General features: G+C 38.7%; 1 protein-coding gene across 1 annotated transcript; it reads right to left on the bottom strand.

The window, feature by feature from the left end:
• Positions 1–17,926: 17,926 nt before the first annotated feature.
• LOC112188483 (UDP-glycosyltransferase 91A1) lies at positions 17,927–19,874 on the bottom strand. Its single transcript, XM_024327606.2, has one exon. The coding sequence runs from the start codon at positions 19,654–19,656 to the stop codon at positions 18,241–18,243; it is 1,416 nt and encodes a 471-aa protein (XP_024183374.1). The 5' UTR covers positions 19,657–19,874; the 3' UTR covers positions 17,927–18,240.
• Positions 19,875–22,569: the final 2,695 nt, after the last annotated feature.

The following is a 22,569-nucleotide window of genomic DNA, read 5'->3' on the forward strand; positions in this document are numbered from 1 at the left end:
CTAAGAGTCCCATTTGTAGTCTTTAAAGCATGTTGTGAAGGCAAGTTGGCAAGGCCGGGAAGGTTGCTTCCCGGTGAGGTCTTGGCCGCCTCCGACCACCACGGGGTAGGTTGTATGTCGAGTTACGGCATGCATGTCGTGATTGGGGCCCACCATGGCTCGTGGGCCCACTAAGAGAAGGTTACTTATGCTTGGTGATGTAGAGAATAGCATTGCTAGTAGAGGTATCTACAGTTTATATGCAAGGCTTAAGCCTTACGCCTCAAAGCGAATGCCTTACTAAGGCTCTCCTCGAAACGCCTAGACCTACGCCTCAGCGTTTTAAAACATTGGGTGAGATGAATGAATATCTAGTCCTAAACTCATGAGTTTCTCCATTTGTAATCTTCAATTTTAAGTTTGTGTTGCATGGTTATTCTCCACTGAGTTGTTTTTATCTCCTAGTATTGAAGTGTATGCATGTCAAACCCTATTGTCAAGGTCGTTGAGCCATGAGCCATTCTCGGCTCCTCAAGTAAGATCAGGACACTCCAAAACATCAGCAACACCCTAAGATCATGATGCTCGACTATATTTTTCCTACAAGGTCTAAAGCAAACATTGAATCTTTGACCAATTCAGCAAAGCTACTTCATAAAGATCAGTTTCCAAAACCACCAACGTAGGTGAACCCAGCCATGAAACAAAAGGAACAAGAAGGAAAAGCAACAATAACTCACAAATTTAGCATCATGTCGCAAACAAACATTAATTACAAGTGCGCTAGTAGAAGAGTTCATTTGTTGTATAGGTAAAAGTTTTGTAGTACTACTACAATTGACATTATTTCAAAGTTTCAATCCTAGTCCCAAATTGCTGGATACAAAATTACAAATAGACACACAATTTTCAATTTTATGGTTTTTTTGTTATTATCTTAATTTATCATGACTTTTAACGTCATTTCTTATAGGGATACAACTGTTTTTCATACAAAATTGATTTGCTAGGTGTATTTAGATATTTACTAGATACATTTAGAAAGACTCATAATTATGATGCTTACGAGTGTCATTCTCAATACCAATAGTATGACTCAATCTATATCATGTGCAGAGGCACAATTTTCTCTTGACTGGCGAAACGCATGAGTTATCTATATTATATGTCACACCCCGAATTTTGAATAAAGGAATTCAAATCCGAAACGTGAAAACTCAACAAACGCAAGAAGACACTTAGAAAATTTGTCATTTAAATTATGCAACTAAACAAACTGAGCTCACAATGTCAATATTGACTTGCTCTTTAGAGACACATATTACATTACCGCGAGTTTACAAATTAAACTGAATAACAATTCAATAAGTAATCACACCCACCACACTCACTACACAACGGAAGACTAAAACCAATACACTTTTATGTCCATGCTACAGAAGGTACACCTCAGCTTCAATGACGATTAATCGATATTCTAACCTGCACAATAAACCCTACACCATGGAATAGTGCACCGGGTTAAAACAACAAACCCGGTAAGCTTTTGCAAGCTCGTATGAGTAAACCTAAATAACCACAATTGTACTCCAAAATAAACTAAATAAAAACAGTAATCCCTGCATAGAAAATTAGTTCAGGAGATCACCCAAAAGCACTCAATCCAAAATCATAGTAATCCCTGTGTGTATTTTGGTTCAGGGGATTACAATTAAATTAAACAATAGAATTCATAGTAATCCAAATCTCACCTATAAATTAAAGAAAGAACACTAGAAATATTCTCCGAAAACTACGTACTCATGATGCAGTAACACAGTTACCACCATGACCGGATGCATACAACAGACTACGTACTCATGATGCAGTGACCCAGTTACCACCATGACCGCACGTATGCAAATAGACTACGTACTCATGATGCAGTAACCCAATTACCACCATGACCGCATGCATGCAAACAGACTATGTACTCATGATGCAGTAACTTAGTTACCACTATGACTGCACGCATGCAAACAGACTAGAGCTCGAACTGAATCGAAATCTATCACCTCGGCCTAGGTTCAGCCTTACAATAATACTTGCCTCGATCACCAATGTGATAAACGATACTCAACCGAACATCTGAAAGTCCACTTGACTCAAATACTTTCCTCAAGAAAAACACACTTTTACACAATAATCAACACATCATGATAATTGTATGCTCGAAAGAGAAATGCTCGAAATAAGAATTCAATCAACTCTTAATCATTACTTCACCAATGTCGCACCATCCAATATATATATTCCAAGTAAATAGATACACACACACACACACACACGTAGTCATTTGTTGAGTCACAAATTACTTATTATGTAATTGTGCCCCATAATTATGAAAATTGATTTGTCTTCCATGCTATTTTACCCTTTTTAATCCATTTCCTTTTATTTGTAGGAAACCTTGCATTGAGAATAAAATGACTATTATTCGAGGCTTGAAATGCAGAAAATTGAAGCTAGGGGAACAAGATACGGAGATTGGAAGAAAATTTCAAATTGACTTTTCCGGCAAAATTTTCCACTGAACCGCCACTCATGGAGGGTCCTTTCTCTAGCAAAGGAAGACCATAGTTGTGAGAATCTCCCATCACTTGAAATTCAAATATCTCCCTTCACCTTGTCCTTTTGTCACCTTGCCAATTTGGGACCATTTGGGGGACAATGGTGTAAGAGCATCTCTTGCACACTTTGAGACCAAGGAGGACATAGATAGCTGATCAAAGAGAGGCCAAAGACTCATTCTTCAGCATTCTTGACTCCATTCAATCATCTTCATCCTATCCAAGATCCATTTTCTCTCTAGAGAAGACACCACCATCTTCACCACTAAAACCACCATCTCCACCTCCAAAACCACCATTTCTACCACTATAACCTCCATTTCCTCCACCACTCAACACCACAACTCACCTTAGAGATTCCAAATTTCACTATTCTTACCAATATCAAGAACTTGGAGCAAGGAGAAGGAGGTGACTACCACCACATCATGTTCTTGGAAACTCATCTCCACCAGTTCTTCCGGCTTCATCAATAGTCACCCTTTACTCCCTATCTCTTTATGTATTTGATGTTTAATAGAATGTTGAAGCTTGTGTATCAGGCTATGTGTGAGTAGTGAACTAGTTGGGGCTAGGGTTGAAAGCCCTAGCCATTCAGCGCTAGCCAAACTTTCTTGTATTGATGCTTTTGTTTATAAATTGATGCAAATTCATGTTGTCATTCTCACATGCTAAGTCAATAGTTGAATGCATTATGTAGACCTAATCAATTTGAGTTATATGTTTGCCATGACATGAAGTTTTTCCTAGAGATTGATTACCTTTAGGCAAAAAGAGAGCATGAAAGCACACCATGTGTGCATGTGAGGGTGGTGAGCTAAAATCACTTAGAGATAGGATTGGTTTGCTTGCTTAGTTACCTAAACTCTAAGCTTTATGCATTTAGGGGCAAAGGATTGAGACCTATCTTGTAATTGAATTTGTCTCTAGGTAGTTAACTCTAGACTTATCCGGTTAGAGTTAATAAAATGAAAGGGGTTTAAGCCTTAGTAGTCCTATCCGGATGCTAAGAGGGTAGGGTTCTAAAAGTCGGGCTAGTCGGCCGCCTAGGCGGCGCTTAGGCGCTAGGCGTGGAGGAGACGTTCCGATTTCGACCGAATCGTTTGCCTTAGGTGCCGGGCTGCTGGGCGTCCGCCTAGGCGCTCTAGGCGGAGGGTAATCGGGCTAGGCGTTTCCCGACTGTGGCTGGGCGCTAACCGCTGAAGTCTTTTTTTGTTTTTTTTCTTCATCGTTGTTGAATATCAAGACGACCTTCTGGGCTCCTCATCGACGACAGCGTTCCAACGGTACGGTGGCAATCCTCCTCAACACAGATGGGCGACGGCAGTGGTATGGTCTCTCTGTCTCCCTCTCTCAAAGTCTCACTCTCTCGCTCCCTTGGTCCTCCCAATCTCTGCTCAACATCTCCATGTACTTTCAAACTTGGTAAGTGTCCCAATCTGAAATTTGATTTGTTTCAAAACTTCGATCTGTTTCACACTTTCACTGTTTGAGATCTGAAATTCGGGTTCTTTTTGCAGCAAAGCCTCTTTCTGCTTCAATTTGCTACACATCTATTCCACAACAAACAACAGGAACCAATAAGATTAAAAACAATTCAAGATCCTAAACGATTTGAGCATAATATTGAGATAAGGGATCAAGTAAAGATCTGATATCAAACTATCTTTTTCTTAGATTGGGGATCGGACTTGGGTTCGAAGATAATAGAGAGAGAGAGAGAGAGAGAGAGAGAGAGAGAGAGAGAGAGGAAGAAAGCCGATCCACTATGCTCAACAACAAACTAGGTATGAAAATGTTGCAGATCTGGAGAAGAAGAAAAAGAAGATGGAAAAACAAGGAAAAGAAAGAAGAAAGAGAAGAAATTCGGGTTCAGAGTTCCTTTGAGCCTCTTTCTACTTCAATTTGCTGAGTTGCAGCAAAGTCTCTGCTTTTCAATTTGGTTTTGACAGGTGTTGCAGCAATTGCCTCAATTTGGTTTTGACACGAACTACATCTATTAATTGAATAATTGTATTGAACTATTTATCTATTTGACTTTGCTTACTTAGTTAATTGGTTCTCAGTAATTAGTTTGTAACTTCTTACTGATGTTAATTACTTAATTGTTAAAATGTGATTGTTCATTGTTCTACATAGAAGCATTTTGTAGTTATATTTATATATAGAAATAGTTGTCAATGATATTATATGTTATAAAAATAAAATTAAAATTAAAAATAAAAAAACAGCCTAGTCCCCGCCTAGGCTCCCGCCTAGGCCCCTGGGCGCTAGGCTTCAGAGCTCCGCCCGACTAGCGCCTAGCGTTTTTTAGAACCTTGTAAGAGGGTAGTTGGATAATTAGCTTTGCATCATTCATATTTAATTGCTTTAATGCTTGCACGGGAGGCAAAAGGTGAAACCCGATGCCCTAACTTCCATCCATTTGATAACAACTTGTTTAGTTTAACTTAGTTTATATTACTTGCTTTCATTGTTTCAATTTGAATAGAAACCAATCTCAAAATCAAAATCAAATCTCTACACACCATCTTGCACATACTCACCATGAACTTTGGTTCACTTGTGAGCCTTTGTTTGTGATAGTACATTTGCATATTCTTCTAGTTTTTCCTTAGGTTTTCCTTAGATAGGAAAGGATTTACCAATCCTCGTGAGTTTGACATCCTTACTTAATCCCCTATTTTATAACATGTACCTCTTGCACTTGAGGGTGGCTTAAATGCTAACGTCATTCATGCAAGAATGACCACTAATATCAACTATAGTTCATACGTATTAAAATAAAAAAATTCATTTTATACTTAAATTCATTTTTTTACCTGTGAGCCGTAGCCCTATGAATAGTAGTCGATCGAGTTCATATTATTTCAAACAAATGTTTATTTTAGAAAGATTTACAATTATCAATCAATTCCGACAATTAAATAACTCGGTTCGTAAATGAACCACGTGAGATTTACTCACCTCTAAATCCCACTGCGTCTTCATATGCCATACGAGATACACAAGCGTAACCATCCGTCTAAACAACTTCGTCAAACACCTAATAAAATACGACCTCAATTTAGTACCTGAACACTAAAAACAATTAATTTCAGAACTCCCAAATCAATCCAACAATCTGAAAGTAACGCCAATCGAGGTGAAACTTCATCTTAGACCACCTAAAGTGTCCGGAACACTTCTACGGTCAATATAACAAAACTACAAGTTTATTGGACGGCTGGATGGTTGAGTCACAAATTACTTATGCAATTGTGCCCCATAATTATGAAAATTGATTTGTCTTCCACTCCATTTTACCCATTTTAATCAATTTCCTTTTATTTGTAGGAAACCTTGCATTGAGAATAAAATGACCATTTGAGGCTTGAAATGTGGAGATTTGAAGCTAGGAGAAGAAGACACGGAGATTAGAAGAAAATTGCAAATCGACTTTTCCGGCGACTTTTCCGGCAAACTTTTCCGGCAAACTTTTACGGCGAGCCGCCACTCATGGAGGGTCTTTTCTCCAGCAAAGGAGGACCATGGTTGTGAAAATATCCCATCACTTGAAATTCAAATATCTCCCTACACCTTGTCCTTTTGTCACCTTGTCTATTTGGGACCATTTGGGGGACAAGGTGTAAGAGCATCTCTTGCACACTTTGGGACCAAGGAGGACACACATAGCTGATCAAGGAGAGGCCAAAGGGGATTTATTCAGAATTCTTGACTCCATTCAATCATCTTCATCCTATCCAAGATCCATTTTTCTCTCTAGAGAAGAGACCACCATCTCCACCACCAAAACCACCATCTCCACCTCTAAAACCTCCATTTCCACCACTACATCCTCCATTTCCTTCACCACCCAACACCACAACTCATCTTAGAGATCCCAAATTTCACTATTCTCACCAATATCAAGAGCTTGGAGCAAGGAGAAGGAGGTGACTACCACCACATCATGTTCTTGGAGACCCATCTCCACCACCTCTTCCGGCATCATCAATAGTCACCCTTTACTCCCTATCTCTTTATGTATTTGATGTTTAATAGAATGTTGACGCTTGTGTATCTAGCTATGTGTGAGTAGTGAACTAGTTGGGGCTAGGGTTGAAAGCCCTAGCCAAACTTGCTTGGATTGATGCTTTTGTTTATAAATTAATGCAAATTCATGTTGTCATTCTCACATGCTAAGTCAATAGTTCAATGCATTACTTAGACCTAATCAATTTGAGTTATGTGTTTTCCATGACATGAAGTTTTTCCTAGAGATTGATTACCTTTAGGCAAAAAGGGAGCATGAAAGCACACCATGTGTGCATGTGAGGGTAGTGAGCTAAAATTACCTAGAGATAGGATTGGTTTGCTTGCTTGGTTACCTAAACTCTAAGCTTTATGCATTTAGGGGCAAAGGATTGAGACCTATCCGGTAATTGAATTTGTCTCTAGGTAGTTAGCTCTAGACTTATCCGGTTAGAGTTAATAAAATGAAAAGGGTTTAAGCCTTAGTAGTCCTATCCGGATGCTAAGAGGGTAGTTGGACAATTAGCTTTGTATCATTCATATTCAATTGCTTTAATGCTTGCAAGGGAGGCAAAAGATGAAACCCGATGCCCTAACTCCCATCCATTTGATAACAACTTGTTTTGTTTAGCTTAGTTTATATTACTTGCTTTCATTGTTTCAATTTGAATAGAAACCAATCTCAATATCAATATCAAATCTCTACACACCATCTTGCACATACTCACCATGAACTTTGGTTCACTTGTGAGCCTTTGTTTGTGATTGTATATTTGCATATTCTTCTAGTTTTTCCTTAGGTTTTCCCTAGCTAGGAAAGGATTTACCAATCCTCGTGGGTTCGACATCCTTACTTAATCCCCTATTCTATAACTTGTACCTCTTGCACTTGAGGGTGGCTTTAATGCTAACAAGTTTTTGGCGCCGTTGCCAGGGATTGGTGTGAAAACCAATCCCTAGCTTGGGTAGCCTTAGGGACTAGCTTGAAATTTCCCTTGTTTTTATTTTATCTCTGTTTGCCGACCAGTCGTTGGTCTTCGCCGACTAGTCGTTTGTGTTAATTTCGTGTGATTTTTGTCTCGCCGACCAGTCGTCAGAAATTTCCGACCAGTCAGCAAGTGTCATTTTAGGGGTCAGAAGATCACCGACCAGTCGGCAAGTGTCGCCGACCGGTCGTTTCCCCTATTTTCAGAATTTTTCAATTTCTCATTTTTGGTTTCTTTTTGTATCTTGACTTATTTTCTTACCTTTGTTTTGAAATTTTATAGGTGTTTATGTCTCACGGATCACCTACAAGTAGCCCAAGGATCAACTCAACATATTCTACTCCATCATCTCCAAGCACACCAAGTGGAGACAACATATCTATTGATCAAATCCTTGAAGATAGTGGTGAAGAAACTCAGATACCGCAAGAAACTCTTGATCTCATAAAGAAATTGGCGGAAGAGTTGCAAGCTAAAATAGCCCGGATACCTACAATGGATGAACCACGCCCCATGAAGGAGTACACTTTGCCAACAATCTCCAATCATCCAAGTTGCATCATGCTTCCACCATGTGCCGTTGCTTTTGACATAAAGCCGGGGACTATTGCAAACTTACCCCTCTTCTTTGGCTTGCCAAGTAATGAGCCATACTTGCACCTCCAAGAGTTCAATGAAGCATGCTCAACCGTTCAACTTTTGGGTATTGATGAAGGCAACTTACGTCTTCGGCTCTTTCCCTTTTCATTGAAGGATAAAGCCAAGAAATGGTTGTACAAGTTATCCCCAAGTAGTATCCACACTTGGGAAGACATGCAAAGGGTATTCCTCAAATTCTATTTCCCTCCTCACAAGTCTAATTCATTGAGGAATGAGTTGATGAACTTCCGAGAGCTACCAAATGAGTCATTCTATGAGACATGGGAGAGATTCAAGGATATAGAAGGTGGTGTTCCCAATCATGGTCTCTCTAAGGTAGCGGTTCTAAGTGCCTTCTACACCGGGCTTTCACAAGACACGAGGAGGAGAGTTGACAATGCTTGTGGGGGATCTTTCATGAACAAGACCGAAGATGAAGCGATGAAGATCCTAGATGAAATGAGTGAGTCTTCTCAACTCTATGATAGTGCCTCGGATAGAAAGCCAATGATGATGAAGAGTGCACAAGTACCTATGAGGGAGCAAGAGCAAAGGAGAGGCATGTATAATGTTGACATTCCAAGTGTTCAAATGCAACAAGAGTTGAAGCGGATAGAAGGAGATATGCAAAAGAAGCTTGACATGATTCTACAAGCACAAGGAAGACCCCTCAATCAAATGGCACCACCAAGCCAAATTTGGGAGCCTAGTTTGGGAGTCAAAGCCATGGAGCAAGCTTGTTTGATTTGCGAGAGTGTGTATCATAGCACAACGGAGTGTTCACAAAGCGATATGTGTCCAGAATTGATAGAGCAATGCAATCTCCTTGGCTACCAAACAAAGCCAAAGAATGATCCTTATAGCAACACTTATAATCCCGGATGGAGGAACCACCCTAATTTTGGTTGGGGTGGAAATCAAAACCGTGAACAAGGTCAAGGTTACCAAAGGCAAGGAGGTGGATATCAAGGTGCAAGTAGCTCACACTTCAACAATCAAGGAGCAAACAATGCTTATCATGCTCCTAGACCACCTTATCAAGCACCATCTCAACAACCCCAAGTACCAATGCAAGAAGCAAGAAAGACACCTACCTTTGAAGAAATGATGGCAGCCTTTGTGAACAATCAAGCAAAGCAAGATGAGAAGATCAATGTCATCCAACAAAGTGTGAGCAAGCTTGAGGTACAAATGGGGCAACTAGCCCATGAGTGGAGTCAAAGGAAGCAAGGTGCGTTTCCAAGCCAAGTGCAGAATAACCCACGGCATGAAGCCAAAGCTATTACCACTTTAAGAAGTGGAAGGCAAGTGGAGAACAATGTGTACATGCCTACCAATGAGGAAAATGTAACTCCAAGGGAGCCACCCGGTTTTGAAAGAAGATCAAAGGGGAAAGCAAGAGAGTTGTCACATGGAGAAGTCATCTTAGGCTTTAATAATGGTGAAGAAGAAGGTTTGAATGATAAGAAGAATGCGTATGCCGATGAGAAGCAAGAAGAAGCCTTGAAGGAAAATTTTAATGCCAAGGTTGGAACTCATGATAATGAAGCCTCTCCTTCTACTCTAATTGAAAGGCCATTCAAAAGAGGTATCACCTTCAACCCTCCTTTGAAGATTGTTCAAGAAAAAGAAGTGTCTCTCCCTTACCCTCAAGCTATATGGCAACAAGAGAAAAAACTCAAGAAAGAGAGCCAATTGAGGGAGATGATTGATTTGTTCAAGAAGGTTCATATAAACATTCCACTCCTTGAAGCCGTGAAGACAATCCCATCTTATGCTAAGTTCTTGAAGGATATGTGCATGAAGAAGAAAAAGTTCAAAGAACATGAGCAAGTGGCTCTTTGTGAAGAAGTGAGTGCTATCATTCAAAGAAAGCTTCCACCAAAGCTTAAAGATCCGGGAAGCTTCACTATTCCAAGCAAGATTGGAGAAACTACTTTTGACAATTGCTTGATGGATCTTGGGGCAAGTATCAATTTAATGCCCTATTCGGCTTTAAAGAAGCTTGGTCTTGAAGGAGATTTGAAACCAACTTCAATCACTCTCCAATTGGCGGATAGAAGCGTGAGGTATCCTAGAGGAATCTTGGAAAATGTGCTTGTCAATGTTGCAAGGTTTGTGATACCGGTGGATTTTATAGTCCTAGACATGGAGGAAGCCCCCATGGTTGACAATGAGCTTCCTATCATCTTTGGAAGAGCTTTCATGGCCACTGCCGGTGTCAAGATTAATGTGAAGAAAGGCACCATGAGCATGAAGGTACTTGGAGACAAAATCAAGTTCCAAATCTTTCCTCCCTTTCAAATTATGGATGACATGAATGAATGCTACTTTTTGGGTTACTATGGAGAGGCAAAAGTAAGGGGAGATGAGAAAAATAAGAAAGAAGTTTGGGCACCTCTTCCGGTCTTACCATGTTCACAAGGCTTTGAGTCACTCCTCACCCCTATCAAGAAGAAGAAACAAATTGGAGGATTTCTCAAGGGAGCACTTGTTGACATGAGAGCTTGCCGTGGAAGTTCAAAGAAGGTAAACAAGGGAGATGGTTGTCTCAAGAAGCCCCCTTGAGTGAATGAAGAATCAAAGGACCGGCAAGAAGTCCTTAAACAAAGCCCTAATTGGAGGTAGCCAAGCTCATAATACAAGTGAAGGAGGAGGAAAACCCTTGGAACCATTCTTGAAGAAATGACACCATTAAATTTTAGCTTGGAAGGCAAGGGCTTAAAGCCTTGCATGTTGGCGATTGTTGGTGAATTGAATGAACTTCATGGTCTACAAGGGGGAGCATTCCTAAATCTTTTTCTTGCTTTATGTTCTTCACTGTGTTTAAATTCCGGTCACTTCTTTGTTTTTGTGATAGTTTGCATGCTCCTTCTTACCATGCTTGACTCTTTCATTGCAAAACTTTCAAGAAAACACTTTTTTACATTGAGGATAATGTTAAGTTCAAGTGTGGGGGGAAGGTCTAGTTTAAATTCAATAAATTCAAATTGTTAAAAAAACAAAAAAAAAAATTTCTTTTAGTTGCTTCTAGTTATTGTGTGTTTTGTTTGTGTTTAGTTCCTTCTAACTCCTATGATGAAACTTGAACTTGATTTGTAAAGAGCTAGAAAGCATGTCTATGTCTTGCGAATTCAATTTTTCAAATAAAGGTTATGGGACTTATGCTTAACTTCATTGGTACATTTGATTGTCAAGTTGATGCATTGAGATATGGTTGGCATGATAAGATTTGTGAGAACTATTTGCACCACAAATGTGAGTTTTGAACCTAATGAAAGTGCATCCAATAGCTCTTAGCACTTTATTCTTCATGTGTGATCAATCTTTTGTGAATTGTATCTCTAGAACTTGCTTTATATCTCTCAAAACTTTTGTCAAGCATAAATACATCGCGGAAATGATTGAGACAATAGGAATTCCACCATGGCCAAACAAGCTCTTGTCCTAAAGAGATGAATATCCTTAGGTAGCCCATTTGTGCCTTTTGTTAGCTGTTCATTTCTTTGCACCACAAATGTCTTACCTTCTAGCTTAAACACTAGCCTTACCCTTTCCAAGTTTTCTTAGTGAGCAATGTGAGATTGTGTATGTCAAGATGCTTCAAGAAACAAAGTTTGGGGGTACTTGAAAAGAAATAAGTGTGGGGGAGTATTATGTTTGTTGTGCAATTGTAATTTGTCTTTACATTTCAAGAAAGGTAAGAAAGAAAGTCAAAAAAAAAAAAAAAAAAGGAAAAGAAGAAAGAAAGAAAGAAAGAAAGAAAATCCAAAAGAAAGTTTCTCTAGTTGATCAATAAATAGTTTTTAGTTTAAATTTTGGGGGAATGGTTAAGAGAGTGAATCATATGAAGCATCTTAAGGTCTTAAGTTCGTAAAATCTCAATAAGGGAGTTGCTTGCTAAGTTTCTCAGAATTTGTGATTTCCTATCCACTTCATTTCTCTAACCCCTTGCCCTAAGCCTCATTACAACCTAATAAAAGTCCTTTTTGATCCAAGGTGGTTTGTGCATGACCCGTGGAGATGAGATTGAAAAGCAAGCATATGGCGGCATTTGCATGAGATTGTTTGAGTGATAGTGTAGCTAACCTTTAAACACTTGTGTGAAAATTAGAGTGAAAATCTAGTGAGTTTATGGTTAGCACGGTTTTGTTGTGCAAGCTTGGTTTTGGTGCATCAAAGTGACAATCATGGCACGCATGACATACATTCTACTCTAGCATTTGTCCCATAGCTTCATAAACTTTTGAGACATGACTTGATTTTCTTGCCTTGAGCAAATTGTGTTCTTTGAGGATAATGTTGGAAGGATTAGGTTGTGTTAGTTTTGTTATGTTTCGGATTTGGGTTAATGCTTTTGCTTGAGGACAAGCAATATTCAAGTTTGGGGGTATTTGTTGAGTCACAAATTACTTATGCAATTGTGCCCCATAATTATGAAAATTGATTTGTCTTCCACTCCATTTTACCCTTTTTAATCAATTTCCTTTTATTTGTAGGAAACCTTGCATTGAGAATAAAATGACCATTTGAGGCTTGAAATGTGGAGATTTGAAGCTAGGAGAAGAAGACACGGAGATTGGAAGAAAATTGCAAATCGACTTTTCCGGCGACTTTTCCTGCAAACTTTTCCGGCGAGCCGCCACTCATGGAGGGTCTTTTCTCCAGCAAAGGAGGACCATGGTTGTGAAAATATCCCATCACTTGAAATTCAAATATCTCCCTACACCTTGTCCTTTTGTCACCTTGTCTATTTGGGACCATTTGGGGGACAAGGTGTAAGAGCATCTCTTGCACACTTTGGGACCAAGGAGGACACACATAGCTGATCAAGGAGAGGCCAAAGGGGATTTATTCAGAATTCTTGACTCCATTAAATCATCTTCATCCTATCCAAGATCCATTTTTCTCTCTAGAGAAGAGACCACCATCTCCACCACAAAAACCACCATCTCCACCTCTAAAACCTCCATTTCCACCACTACATCCTCCATTTCCTTCACCACCCAACACCACAACTCATCTTAGAGATCCCAAATTTCACTATTCTCACCAATATCAAGAGCTTGGAGCAAGGAGAAGGAGGTGACTACCACCACATCATGTTCTTGGAGACCCATCTCCACCACCTTTTCCGGCATCATCAATAGTCACTCTTTACTCCCTATCTCTTTATGTATTTGATGTTTAATAGAATGTTGAAGCTTGTGTATCTAGCTATGTGTGAGTAGTGAACTAGTTGGGGCTAGGGTTGAAAGCTCTAGCCAAACTTGCTTGGATTGATGCTTTTGTTTATAAATTAATGCAAATTCATGTTGTCATTCTCACATGCTAAGTCAATAGTTCAATGCATTACTTAGACCTAATCAATTTGAGTTATGTGTTTGCCATGACATGAAGTTTTTCCTAGAGATTGATTACCTTTAGGCGAAAAGGGAGCATGAAAGCACACCATGTGTGCATGTGAGGGTAGTGAGCTAAAATCACCTAGAGATAGGATTGGTTTGCTTGCTTGGTTACCTAAACTCTAAGCTTTATGCATTTAGGGGTAAAGGATTGAGACCTATCCGGTAATTGAATTTGTCTCTAGGTAGTTAGCTCTAGACTTATCCGGTTAGAGTTAATAAAATGAAAGGGGTTTAAGCCTTAGTAGTCCTATCCGGATGCTAAGAGGGTAGTTGGACAATTAGCTTTGCATCATTCATATTCAATTGCTTTAATGCTTGCAAGGGAGGCAAAAGGTGAAACCCGATGCCCTAACTCCCATCCATTTGATAACAACTTGTTTTGTTTAGCTTAGTTTATATTACTTGCTTTCATTGTTTCAATTTGAATAGAAACCAATCTCAAAATCAAAATCAAATCTCTACACACCATCTTGCACATACTCACCATGAACTTTGGTTCACTTGTGAGCCTTTGTTTGTGATTGTATATTTGCATATTCTTCTAGTTTTTCCTTAGGTTTTCCCTAGCTAGGAAAGGATTTACCAATCCTCGTGGGTTCGACATCCTTACTTAATCCCCTATTCTATAACTTGTACCTCTTGCACTTGAGGGTGGCTTTAATGCTAACATGGATCCTCACGGATCGAAACTAAGACGATCAAAAACAGTAAAATTCCTAACAAATTCATACAGTCTCCAAAAATTAGGTATTATATATCAAAACGATCGTATTGATGAGTACAAGATATATAAAACTAGAAACTGCCCTTGACATGACCAAAAAGCCGCTAGGTGCCGCCAGATCAACTTCAAAATTGGGCCACAATTCCTCAAAAAGAAAGAGGGCGAAATTGCCCAAAATCACCCAAAACCGTTCAAATCCGAAATTTATCTTCCTCGGGTTGAATTGAGATGTGAAACTTGATGAGTTTGTAGAGCATGGCAAGACGAACAAAGCCCAGTTGGTCTCCCTTCCTAATTTTGCCGGAGTTGGCCAGAATTGTGAGTTCCAAGATGGTCAACAATGGCAGCGCTACTGCCACTTCTCAGCATTGCTGCGCCATACATGGGCCGACCCAGGCGGTGAAACTTCATAGAGTTGTAGATGGGAGTGAGGTGAAGAGAATGGGATAAGCGACTCGTCGATTGGTGGCCGGAGCTGAGGGATATCGCCGCCACAAGTCGGGCGGGCGAAATAGGGGCGAAATGGGGTCGGGCTAGAAGAGAGATAAGGAGTTTCCAGATTTGCAAACTTGGATTTTCTTATATTATTTTTGGATTTTTCCTATATATCCTAAAATGTGAACTTTTTCCGAAGGCCATAACTTCTTCATACGAAATCTGATTTTCGCGTTCCACATATGCATGAATTTGTATCAACGCGCTTTACGACTTTCGTGAAGTCACAGAATCCTGACGCATAAAAAGTCAACCTTGAGATGAAGCATTTCAAACGAATAATTGTCTGAAATACTTACACCTCAACCTCGAACTACGCACTTGTACCAACAATCACAGAATAATTTCTAGAAAATCCTCGAAAACAAATAATGAATTTCTGTGGTATTACATTATATCTAAGAGAATGTGATATTGTTAGCTATAAACGAAGTGGTGTTAGCTAACGCAGTGATTAGAGTACCCACTACCTAAAATCGAGGTCATGGGTTCGAGTCACCATGTGAGTAGGAGTGAAATCCTTTTATTCTCTTTTAAACATAAAAAAAAAAAAAAAAAGAAGCTATAAACTATATATATATATATTTTTTTTACCTCTCTAACCTTCAAATCTTCAATGACTAAAAAATTATGGATAACATTTTAAACATTAGGGACTACAATGTCAAAATAAAAGAAAAAATTAAAAAATTTATCTCAAACTGCTCACTCACATAAGTATAAGTGTATAACCACCCACAACTCCTACACACCTGATGTGTGTAGGCAATTTCTAATATATATAAAGCCTACCATGAGCATTTAACACATAAACACATATCTGAGACAATAATATGTACAATTTGATAGATTGCAAGACATGATATCTTAAATTGTGACTGTGGAGGAAACCTAATGGTAAGACATGATTATCATATGTCAAACTTTGTGCTATATGTGAGTTGATGACTTGTGAAAAATGGTCCGACTCATGGCCAACTTGTCTCCATCCATGAACTTCCCTGATTTGGACATTCAGACACCAAGGGAAAAGATTTAATGTGAAGATAGTTATTTTCCCAACCAAAAAAAAAAATTGAAGATAGTCATTTGATTCTCAATAGAGAGTTTCTATTCATATCTCCAAAATTGGTATTTGGACCTCTTCACTTAATAGACCTCCAATTTACTTTTAAAAATAACTAATTTGCTATCTACACCTCCCTAATTTTCCCACAATGGCCATCGTCCAAAAAAAAAAAAAAAATTATCCATACCTCTAAAAATCAGTAGTTGGACCTCCTTCAATTTTTTGAATATTTCACAATTCTCTTTTGTCTTAATACAATTAAGCTAAACCAAAAAAAGAAAAAACACCTCCAATTGGTAGTCGTATCTCTCTCTTGGCTGCTTTTTTATCTCTCTTTTTGGTTGAATTAATGAAATACAATGACTCTTTCCCCCCTGTCAAATCTTCTTTCCACCATCATTCTTGCTAACAATTTCACAATTTTTTGCTTCCTTATTTTCTATCAATTTCATAACTGGAACTCTTTTTTCATAAGAAACTTATTTCCATTAATTGATGGGTGATCGACAACAATATAAATAACGTTTGCCGATGTATATTTTAGGATTTACGTTGGAGGAGAAAGTTTTCTCCAATTAAAGACTACTATATTGTACGTAGATGTAAGAAAAAAAAATTTTCCTTTCCCTCTTTTGTGTCTTCTATTGTAATTTGATATGAGTTGACAAAGTCAACTATTATTTGAAAAATGAGGGAGGTCCAAATGACAAATTTGGAGGTATAAGAGTATCTTTAGTAGACTCTCTATTTTGGCTCTTTAGCTATTTTGGAGAGCATGTTTAGCTTTTTATCTATTTTAGCAGCTGCACCAGATTCCTAAGTGACTCTCCATTATAACTTTTAGCTATCTCGCTCCTAAGTTTAGAGAGCGAGATGTGGTTCTCTATAATTTAAAACATTCATTTTGAGTTATTTTATACAAATTATAAATACATTTAAACTATTTAATCTTCATTTAAAAAGTAATATAAATTTAAAATTAGTTAAAATAGAGAGCATTGATACAAACGTATTTATAAAGTGGCTAGCTAAAATTTCACTCAAAAATAGATAGCATTGCTAAAGATGCTCTAATAGAAGCTCCCTTCTCAATAATGTTTAATCAATCATAAACATAAAAGAGTTTTGTTTAGATCTATAAATGGGGAATTAAGAAAGTTTTACAACAAATTAATTTTTATCTAAGTATGTACATTAAAATTTACGAAATACCTTTATAAATATGTTACTTTATGTTTATAAATTTGTTACTACCTTTTGCGAAATTGAAATGTCAAGTTACATTGTATTTCACTCCAACTTTCAAAAACAATACACAAGCGGAAAAGGAAGCTGTCGTTTTGGGTATGGCAATCAACAAAAGAAGACTTCATCACTAGGTACAAAGGGTTGTGAGATGAGAACTTCATGCATACCGAATGTTTTCCTATTTTGTGATATGTGTATTTTCAAATAAATAGAGATAGGAAAGAAAAAAGAAAAAAGAAAAAACGCGAGTTTAAGAACCAATGAGGGTTTAGGTTCAAACAGCTGGCAATGAATCGCGGTTTTAATAATGACTTCGTTTCTTGGGTTTAGATTCAACACAGGAAAATAGATCTAGATCCAATCCCATGCCATTTTTTAGTATCTTTGTGTAGGAGTACGTGTCCTCGTTTGCAGAACATTATTGTATTCTATATGTATAATCAATTGTAGATGATAATGTTGTTTAAGGATTTCCTTGGAGCGATGCTCGTACTTCAAAAATCCAATCACGCCTGATGTAGTCGTCTTACCCTGTTTGACCATATACCAGCTATATATCTGGTATATATCTTGCAAAAGGGAAAATAGCTGTATGCAAAAGTCTATCCATGACTAGCTAAAAACAGAAGGTAAAATCTTGATAGAAAGAGGGACTCGTAACATTGCAGAAGTACATGATATAGTCTAACCATTACACAAGGTACAGAAAATACAAGACTGCAAACACTACATTTCCCGCACTCCCACACTCATTTATATGTTCAGCATCACATTAATGCAAAATAAAAAATCTTCTCTTTCTCTGATTAATGCATTTATCTCTTCCATTAAATGATGCGAAATGCTTTTTTTTTTTTTTTTTATAGAATAAAGTGATGCGAAATGCTGTCTTAAATAAAAATACAAAAATATAATCTCACATACAAGATCATAATCTAAAGCGAAAGAAACATCGAAATTTCAAACACTCATGTATCAGCGATGATAACCATTATATATATATTTTTTTTGTAAGCATGCGATTGGGCTTTAACCATGCAGTTCGCCCCAGCCGTCCCTTTACAAAGAATTAACGACATCCTTTGTGAGTTGTGAGGTACTCCAAAAACTTGTCCACGTACATATTTTGCCTCTTCCTGTCTCCAAACAACGCCTTCAACTCCTTGGCCTTCTCCCTATAAACCCTACCCTCCTCCTTCTCTATCACCATCCTCAGCGACTCCGCCACCGCCTCACTAGTAAACAATCCGTCTTGCTCGTCCCTCGGCAACTCATACCCGACCTTCTTCTCCCCGAAATACCTCGCATTCAGTCCTTGGTCATTCGACATAGGCAACAACACCAGCGGTCTTCCAAATGTTAATGCCTCCACCACCGAACTCCAACCCGAGTGACTCAGAAACACACCCAACGAGTCGTGCGCCAGTATCTTCAGCTGTGGGACCCAACTCCTGCACACCACTGCTCGCCCTTCATTTCTCTCCTCAAAACCCTCCGGCAACTTTACCGCATCCTTGCCATGTTTGGTTCTCAGCACCCAAAAGAAGGGCAAACCGGACTTCTCCAAACCTAGGGCTATTTCCGTCACTTCCTCTTGACTCGGCATCGCTTCCGTTCCGAATGCAACATACACCACCCTGTTTTTGCTCTGCCGGTCTAACCAGTCCTTTATTGACCACCACGTATCATTCTCCTCGTTGTTAGCCGTAGTCGAGAGTAGACCAACAGGTACGACCGGTTTTCCATGTACAACTCCTAGAAGGTTCAACCATTCCGGCTCGAACTCGGCACAGCTCCTCACAGCAATGACGTCACAGCCTCGCGCCGTCTCCATGAACCGATAAATGTCCGAAACGTTGGCTTCGTCTCCGGTTATTCGTTTATAGAGCCGAAGCACCTCGAACAGCCGAAATGCCACGGTGGCTGGAAAAGGGACCCATTTGGGAGAGACAGTGTAATCATCCGGTAACTTGCGATCGTCACTAGGTACTTCCGACGAGGTGGACCCTAAGAAAACGGCGCAGGCAGCGAGAAAAATACTGAAGAAGGCAGTAGGGATTCCGAGATTTCGGGTTATCTCCGGTAGCCAGTAAGGGGCGAAATCGTAGAGAAGCCAATCCGGGTTTGAAGATTTGAGGAATTGGGTAATCGGTTCCTTGAAAGAATCATAGGCTATCTTAAGATGCGCGACCTGGTCTTCGGGTAAGTCGGAGGTGGCCTCGGCGCCTTCTGGAAGGTTCGGATTCTCGGGCAGTGGAAGCTTCACGAAGGTGATTAGGGTGGAGAGTTTAGGCGGGAGTGCTGGGAGGCGGTCGATATTTCTTGGGGTGGAGATGAATGAGATTTGGTGGCCTTTTCCGGCGATCAGCTTGGCGAGTTCGAGGTATGGGATCATATGACCAAAGGCTAGCCATGGAAACATGGCAATATGAAGATTATTGTCTTTGTTGCTGGGCATGGTTGGGTGGACCGTGACGGACTCCATGATTTTCTTCTTTTAGACTTTCTTATCCTGGTGAAGTTAACCAGTTACATAGCTTGAATTAAATAGAGGTACTGGTAGTTTTTTTAATAGATTGCCATCCCTTATAATCTTTCGAAATCTTTATATTTTAAGCTCTGGTTAATTAAATATAAGACGGAAGTGACACCAGAGCTGACTCGATGATCGATGTTGTAGGTGATTTCTTCGTTGTTTCCAGATACACAAGATCTGCAGTCTAGAATAATGTGGTTAAACCCTGAACCCTACTTCCGTAAGAAAGAGGAAGCCCCTAAATTTTGGAGTTCAAATAATGAATAAATCACTTGAGGGAAGAAATTAAAGCTAATAACTATAGGCTGCTCAATGAATATAGAGGTGAAAATTACATTTGATGTCAATTTTGTGGTTTTAGAATGTTTGAAAATAGTTAATTTGGATCCGATAACAAAATATGTGAGGGTAAATTTGTCCTTCAAATGTAAAGCATCCCAACAGACCGTTCTTCAACAAAGTTCGGCAACATCTGTCAACAACGGAAAATTATAATATGGTCCAGGATCATGGTACATGTAGTGGTCCGAGTTGATGTAATTGGCTCATATGATTTGTACTTATTTCTATTTGGTCTTTTAATTAAATTTTCTTTTTTCACTTTCCTGCAAAGTTCCACCAAATTCAAGTGACATTATTGACTCGAATCACTACGTGATAATGCCACATGCTAGTCCAGAACTATAGAATAATTCCCTCCCATCAAAGCTCATGGATTTCAAAACCATTTCGGAAAGTTAGGCTTCATTCTCCTAATGGAGCTTAGATGTTTTTGGTTTTTGGGTTTTGAGTTTCTAATTTGGCTTCGGGTGCAATTCCATATGGGCAGAAGACGATCCTACATCTCCATGATGATCAAATCTTTCATCATCATATCCTTGCGTTCTAACTTCTAAGTCAATTTGAAGACCTAAGTAAACCGACTGCATTTGATTCACGATATTTTTCACCAAGTAAAACCACAGTTGAGCAAAACCAATTTCAATTCCCTCTAAAATAAAATTACCCGCCCAATGTTCTGATTCAAAAATGCGAAAAATAGTTAAAACCCAAAACAAGAAGATACAAAATCTTCTTGTACAACTCGAATAGTCCCTCATTGCCACCATATCAATAAGGGATGCGCGAGGAGAGATAAATGTCAATGGGCTTATAACATAGTATTCACATAGTTTACGAAAATATAATAGTTAACCCATAATTGAATTCTGTGGGCATGAGATATATGTTCTGATATCATGACAAAACATCCAAAACTAATTAGTAACAGGTAAAGAAACCCAAATTCATATAAGCTCTATTGTAAAGTTGTTTTTCTTTGATATGAGATTTATTTCACCTTTGTTACTAACGCACCCCAAATTCGATATTGTAGTGGTCAAGTTAGAAGGAATATTTGTGACAATACAAAATGTATGGATGTATGTGAAAGAGTTATGTGAAAAATGAGAAAAGCAGAAGAATAGAGACCAAGCTGGAAAACGAAATGAATTCCAGGGCTACAAGATTGTATTGATAGATTGTTGAGTACAGGTATTTATACTATAGCAATTGAGTTGGAACATTACAATTTTACCCTTAACACCCTCCCTCAAGCTGATGGGAGAGCGGCTACCATCAGATTGCATTAGAAAATAGCTACAGACTTCAGCAACACAGTAACCTGTAATATTGGTTTCAACCAGGGTCAATGAGTGGCAATGATTAGCATGGCTTTGGAGGATAAGAGGCCTGCCTACAATGTAGTCCAGATTTTTCTGAAGTAGATAAGAGTCGCCAAGTGCCTTGTGTTGGAAAAGCTTTAATTTCCTTGAGCAATTCTCAATGCCATTCGGAAAGATCAGAGGAAACTAGAGTTGCATTGTCAATATGCAAGGGAAGACTTTAAGTAGCATCCGGGACATAAGTTGGAGACTAAAAGGTATAGCTATGCCTGTACAAGCATTCAGCGGCACTGTGACCTGTCTTCATACAAATCTGACACTGCATATAAGATCCAGAAGCTATAATTTGCCGAGGAGCAAACCTTTGAGGACAAGTTCCAACAAGGTGTCCAAATTGTTTACATATTTTACAAATTTTATCAGAACACACACTTGGAGAGTCACTAGATCTTGCTTAAGAAACTTGATTATTGTGCACAAATAGATCACTCCTCCTACTATCAGAATTGAACCTATTTCTCTGTCCATAGACACCATTATTCTTATCTTGAGCACAATGATTTTGACATGAAAAAGTATCATGTGGTTCAATAAGTCCTTCATAGTATTGGATACTACCATTAGGTTGAATGAATCCTGTGTTGACTTGTGACTGAACCAAACCATTATATAAGGAAAATAACTGACATTTTGAGGTTGAACATTGAACATGTATGGTGAAGGAGAAGGACTAATGATGCAGCCATTTAATGCAGGAGGAGCAGCACTCATCATATACTCAGAATTAGGCATGTATTGCATAGTGCATCCAGTAGGAGAAGTAACACTACTTGTAAACATCATAGTATTAGAGGCAGGTACAGCACTAGTCACATGAGTTGATGCAGAAACATACCCAGGTGTGCTAGATATAACAGTCAGTTGAGGCACACAACCAATTTGAATAACAAGTTTTGAAGAATTGCTTGCAAGAGCATTAGTGTTTGAAATTATAGTAGCAGGTGTAGTAGATGAGCCAACCATTTCAGAATTAGGTAAACAACTATTATTCAAAGAATGAGAGGAAAAAATACCTCTGGAATTATCATCAAACGCAACCATAGCAGCCTCCAAAGACAAAGAAATAGACTTCACAGATTGATTAATCTCATCTTCAGCAATTAACAAGAGAGATCTTAATTCTTCCATTGAAATAGGG

Source organism: Rosa chinensis, chromosome 2, assembly GCF_002994745.2.
Source record: "Rosa chinensis cultivar Old Blush chromosome 2, RchiOBHm-V2, whole genome shotgun sequence".
NCBI classification, from domain to species: Eukaryota; Viridiplantae; Streptophyta; class Magnoliopsida; order Rosales; family Rosaceae; genus Rosa; species Rosa chinensis.